This window comes from Crocodylus siamensis, chromosome 2 (genome assembly GCF_052110815.1).
Source record: "Crocodylus siamensis isolate JL-2025a chromosome 2, ASM5211081v1, whole genome shotgun sequence".
Classification (NCBI taxonomy): domain Eukaryota; kingdom Metazoa; phylum Chordata; order Crocodylia; family Crocodylidae; genus Crocodylus; species Crocodylus siamensis.
This window is the reverse complement of record NC_143396.1, coordinates 160,178,391-160,184,783: the sequence shown is the minus strand read 5'-3', so window position 1 is coordinate 160,184,783 and position 6,393 is coordinate 160,178,391. Positions and strand designations below refer to the sequence as shown.

The window sequence follows — 6,393 nt, the reverse complement described above, 5'->3', positions numbered from 1 at the left end:
ACTCATGTATGGACAGCTGAAAGCCTTTGGAATTGTTTGCAATAGAACAGTATTTACTTTTCAGCTAAGATGAGGAAGTAATATAGAAAGACAGCATTATGGATCCTCCCTGGTCTATGTCAGTGAAGATCTACTCCACTTAGCCAGTGGTCAGTGTTTCATGACTCCCATTTGTAGCCCTTGCTGGAGTCTGGATCAATATAGCCATTGATCAGTATATATATGCATCATACACAGGCCCTGCTAACAGCATCAAACAAAGCAGGCCGATGAATACATTAGGCATATCATATATGGCTTGCGCAGATGTGCTGGAAAAGTAGCTCATTAGTTTTAGAGGAGCCTCCAAGGCTAACAGAGAGTGAATTGGTAAGACCAGTACAAAATACCAAAACAAAACCAGAGTGATCTGGCAAACAGAGGTCTCTATCTGGTGGAGAGGGTGCACTGACTGGTAAGAAGTAGGATGTGGTTGATGTTTTAGTAGTTGGTGAGAAATAGGATGGGTATGCTGTAATCATGAAGCTGTTTTGGTCAGTGTATGAAAAGGGGCCCAAGAAGTCTTAATACTTTGTACTGGGCTTAGGAGTTGGTTGTCCTATGCCTGCAAATGATCCAGCTAGAACCATGGACTGGCTGGTCATGCTAATGCCTAGCCTTGCTTGTAGACAATAAACCTGTCTGAGCTCTTTGTCACTAAGAACTGGAACCTGCAGTCTCTTTCTTGTAACAATTAGGTTGTTAATGGCACAGCATCACAAATGGTATCCTGACAGTGCACACACAGACCATTCAAACCAGGGAATCCTGACATGACTGGTAACACCTAACCCCTGAGCAACACTAATGGAATCAAATAATAGTACTGAGGGAGTCTGCCCTGACAACATTGGTGACTCTAGAGACCTACACCACTTACATCACAGAATCATAGAAAAGCAGGGATGAAAGGATCCTTCAGAGGTCATCTATTCCAACCTCATGGCAGAGGCAGTATCATCCTTATTCAAGACACCCAATACAAATCCATTGTGTAACCTATTAGTAAAACAACACAGTCAACCCTGACACAGCCACAAGGTATTACAGGCTGTCACAGGTAACACAGGAAGACAACAGTGGTCAATGTCCTACTGTTGCAAGTGTTGTTAAAGTATGTTTGAAAGATCCAAGGAAGAGGGCTATGCCCCCTACTATACAGAAAGGCAAAACCCTCCACAGTCCATACCAATCTGACTACGGGGTAAAATTCCTTCTTGACACCAAATATGATGATCAACCTGACCCTGAGAGGCAAGACCCTCTAGCTAGGAGCCTATGGGTTTAAGTCCCAGGAGAAGTATTGGCACACCCCAGTCAAAATCTGCAGCCTTGGCTATAGCCAACACCCAGTGCCTGAGGAAACTGAAAACCCCTCTCCCTGACACAACAGGAGGGGGAAAAAAATCCTTCCTGACCCCATGTGGAAACCACAAAAGCCAGAAATATGGGAAATACCCATAATAGAACACAGGCATAGATACTCCTTGATGGTCCCTGACCAATGCTTATCCAACTGCTTCTTGAACAGCTCCAATAATAGAGTCCACAACTTCTCTAGGCAGCCTATTCCATTACCTCCCTGTTCTAACAGTGAATGGGTTTTTCCTGATATCCAGTCCAAGCATACTTTGCTGAAGCTTCAAGCCCCTTGTCCATGTTCTGTTCTCTGCAGCAAGAGAGAAAAGATACTTTCCCTCTCCTTTCTGGCAGCTCTTCAGGTATTTGAAGACTACTAGCATACATCTTCTTAAGCACTTTTCCTGCAAGCTGAATATGCCTATTTCTGTCAACTGTTATGGCTTGCTTTTCAATCCCTTTATCATTTTTGTCTCCTGCCTCTCATCCCTCTCTAACTTCTTTATGTCCTTTTCAAATGTGGAGCCCAAAACTTCACAGAGTATTCCAGATGAGGCCTAACCAGTGCAGAGTACTGGTATTCCTGTGTCTTACACCTAATGATCATGGCACTGACTGCTGGAGAAGGGTTGGATAACCTCTGCCTTTTCAAAGCAAACATGGCAGAGTGGGAGGACAGTGGTTCTGTCTTCATTTCTGCTTGCTTTCTGTGGGGTTGCAGCTTGATTGGCCCCATGTGTTTTCTTGATCCTCAGATAGATTTTGGCTGCCAATCTGCCTGTTCTAGAAGAGAATGAAGCTCTGCTAAGCAACATAAACGTGTCTGTAACCTAGTTTTTCGTGGTCAGCTGGAAGGTCTAAGCTGAGAACTCTCAGAGAGGTTTACTTCCATTGAAGATACTGTGTGTTGGTGCAGCTTACTGGTGCATTGATATTTCTATACCTTAAGGTGCTCTACTGAGAAAATAGGTAATTACATTGCAGTATAATTAGCCACACAATTGAGCTTTTGTGCGTAAGGCCCTACTTGTGTTATAGTTTCATAGTTGCATAGTTGGTCGGAAGGGACCTCAGCAGATCATCAAGTCCGACCCCCAAGATCCTACTGATGCAGCCTGAAACTGAATTTGCCTTTTGTGCAGCTGCATCAGGTTGCAGACTCATACTGAGTCTGTGATCTACCAAGACTTTCAGATCCTTCTCCATAGTGCTGCCATTCAGCCAGGGGTCATGCACTCTGTATTTCTGTTTTTGATTGTTCTTCTCAAGATGTAGCACCTTGTATTTGAACATCCTTGAACTTTAGGAGTTCAAGGATGGAGGAGACCATCAACGGGATCGTGCAGGACGCCCACAAGCTGGACTCATCCCTGCTGGCCCCCTGGCAGAAGATAGACGTGGTGAACACCTTCCTCAGCCCCCATGTTGCGTTCTTCCTGAGAGGCTTGGCGGTCCCCAAGACCCCCTTCAAGAAGGCAGACACCGAGATCCGGTGACTGCTCAAGAAGTGGCTGCACCTGCCACTAAGGGCCAGCAACGAGGTCCTGTACATCCCCAACTGGCAGGAAGATGCCAACATCCCCCACATGGGAGACTTCTGCGACATTGTGGTGGTCACCCATACCTTCCGCCTCCTGACCTGCCCGGATGCAACGGTAAGTATCATCGCCACCAGCACCTTCAAGGAGACTGCCCGCAAGAGGATCGCAAGGCAGCCGACCAGACAAGACTTGGCCACCTTCCTCAGCGGCTCGTTGGAGGGCGAGTTCAGCTGAGACAGTGGGGACTTTGCCTCTTTGTGGAGCCAAGCCCCCAACGCCACGCGCCGCCTCGGGAAACGCATCGGCTGCGCCTGGACCAGGATCAAGGAGTGCCGGGAGCTGGGAGTCTCCCTGCAACCAACCCTGCATGCCGACTGCACCACCATAACGCCCTGCACGAGGACCTTCCTGGAGAGGTTCCTGAAGGATGCCGTCTGAAACAAGTATGCCGGTGACCTGAGGGCCAAACCCGACCAGGGCAAGGTCTTCGACGTCATCTCAAAGTGGGACGCTAGCAACCACTTCATGCCCAGTGGGATCTTCACACACTTCACGGACTGGCGCTTCCTCCACTGTGCCCGCCTCAACTGCCTGCCTCTGAACGGGGCCGTGTGCTTCAGCCTCCGGGACAAGAGGTGCCAACGGTGTGGCTACACGGCAGAGACCCTCCCCAAGGTGCTGTGCAGCTGCAAGCCACACACCAGAGCCTGGCAGCTCTGCCACAATGCTGTCCAGGACTGCCTAGTGAGAGCCATCCCAGCCGCAGCAGGGGAGATCTCCGTGAACCGGACTGTCCCAGGCTGTGAGAGCCAGATGCAACCTGACATAGTCATCACCAACGAAGAAGCCAAGAAGGTCATGATCATGGACGTCACCATTCCCTTCAAGAACCAGCACCAAGCCTTCACTGACACCCGGGCTCGCAAGTGGGAGAAGTATGCCCCGCTGGGCGACACCCTGAGGGGCCGTAGCTACAATGTGATGGTGGACACGCTTATCGTGGGAACACTCGGAGCCTGGGACCCCAGCAAGGAGAGCATCCTGCATGCCTGCCGCGTCTCCCGCTGCTACGCCAAGCTGATGCGCTGCCTCATGGTGTCCAACACCATCCATTGGTCCCGTGACTTCTACATGGAACACATCACGGGCCACTGCCAGTACTCCGACCACACCAGACAAGCCGCCGCCTGACTGGACCCGGGGGGGACCGCCTGAACCGCACCCCCTCTGCGCCAGACGGACCTTCACTTCAAGAGGATTCTTCAACCACAGATGACCCTGCTCCACCTGAAGAGGACCCCCACAATGAGACTCTATATCGACTGAGACACTTCCCTCGAACCACTTCCTCCACCATTGCAGACCATTGTAACGGGTTTGTGTGTCTCTATCTCCTTTCTAGAAACCACCTAGATCCAAATCCACCCTAGATTTAAACCCCCATAAATGTGGGAGCTTATAAATTACATCTCTACACCAGATACAATATTGGCTACCTGAACAGAAGGAGGACGTGGCCAGTATGTAGGCCCTACAAAGCAGACAGGCTATCCTGAGCCTATGACACAGCTATGGAACAGCAGTCTCAGAATGTAAACAAGCGTTTCACATGTAGTTTTCACCAGTTTAGAATTATATGTGTATGCAAATACATTCATTTTAAAGTGCAACTGCCACCATCATGCATGCAAAATTAGGATACCTGCATTGGAAATTTAGTCCTAGGTGCTCAAAGCTGTGCAAATGTATTGGGCAATAGTGAGTTGGTTAGAATATTTAATATCTTTAAAGCAAATATCAATTTTGGAACCTAAGCCTCTCTTTCAACAGTCATATGAAATGTTGGCGTGAACTATGGGACAGACAACAGATGATATCTGGAAATAAACATGGACCCTGCATTTACAAACTTAAATATTTACACAAGGTAAATAGGAGCATATTCTTGCTAACACTGCACAAAGCTGCAGGGGAAAGTTCCAAACTGACTTCAGGATGCAATAACTAAGAGAGAGAGTTTGTGGTGCTTAATGTCAATGTGATAAAAAGATGTTAATCTCCTCAGCTTTAAAAACCATTTTGGAATAGAGCTTGTGAATAATACAAGGCATGTATATGCCTCAGAGTGTTTATTAATGGACAATCAGGACTACTGCCCTTCTTTTACAGATGGGAAAGTACCTCCTCTGCAGGGCAACCTGCTGAGTTTTTCTGGAGCAAAGGTATACATTCTCCATCCTCACTGACTTCAGCGGGATGATGAGGCTGGTTGGCCTTGTCATGATGAAGCAGTCGACATCTTGAAGGACCAAGTCTTAAAAGCCATATGCAGGGTCCCACAGAAAACTTGTCAGAACCATGTAAAGAACTCAGTCCTACCCTACAAGTCTGGGCTTTAATTACAGGCCAGCTTTCCTGCATGGTCATACCCCCTTTTCCATAGTACAGCTTGGTGGCTCCAATTTGCCACAGGTCTAAACACTTTGGTCCCCTGAGGTGTCTGGGCCATGCCAAGAGGAGCAGCAGCTAGAGACCATTTTAAGTCCTTGAAACAGTCCCTCAGCATCCTCTTCCTCACCCTCCATGCTTAGTGTCTGGAGAGGGGCAGGAGTGGGACAGTGGCAGTAATGTCTGGGTCTCCCCAGAGGCATAAGTAGATAGGGTAGGCAGGGGAAAGGAGGAGAGGAGCAGTGCTGCAGAAAACAAAGGGAAGGGAGGGGATGCTGAGAGCCAGGGAGGATTTCTTGCCTAATTCAGGGACATAAAATAGCTTTTGCATAAAAGCCTGCCTTTTTCTGGCTAACTTGAAGCCATTGGTAGCAGCTCATATTCCTTGTCCCCTAGAACATGGTGTCATGGAGAAGAGTTGGCCAATGGAAGGTGGGTCACCCAGCCCACAGGGCCTTGTGGAGGTGAGTCCTTAGGCCCATAGGGCTTCTTAACACAGCTGCCAAAACAAATGTGTCATCATGCACCTAGGGTGGTAACACTGATACCACTCACCAGTTTTCCCAGGATTGAATTTATTGTCTTTGATAACCATAAATATTGATCACAGGCTGGTGCACTGGTACAGGTTGTGGACTGACTGGCTAAGCAGGAGCTCTGCAGAAAAGTACCTGGAGGTTACAGTGGACAATAAGCTGAATATGAGTCAATAGTGTGCCCTTGTGAAGAAGGCTAGTGGCATACTAGGCTGCATTATTAGGAGTGTTGCCAGCAGGTCGAGGCAAGTGATTCTACCCCTCTATTTGGCACTGGTGAGGCCACTTCTGGAGTACTGTGTACAGTTTTGGGCCCCTCACTATAGAAAGCATGTGGACAAATTGGAGAGAGTCCAATGGAAGGGAACTAAAATGGTTAGTGGGCTGGGGCACATGACTTGTCTTTCCTGCCTAGAGCAGGGGTGGGGGACTGCACCTGATGATCTCACAATATCCCTTCCAGTCCTAAT

The 6,393-nt window shown here is 48.3% G+C and overlaps 1 protein-coding gene across 1 annotated transcript; it reads left to right on the top strand.

Annotated features, from left to right (window-relative positions):
- Window positions 1–3,464: 3,464 nt before the first annotated feature.
- LOC149870986 (uncharacterized) lies at window positions 3,465–4,130 on the top strand. The gene has a single exon (XM_090034539.1). The coding sequence runs from the start codon at window positions 3,465–3,467 to the stop codon at window positions 4,128–4,130; it is 666 nt and encodes a 221-aa protein (XP_089890665.1).
- Window positions 4,131–6,393: the final 2,263 nt, after the last annotated feature.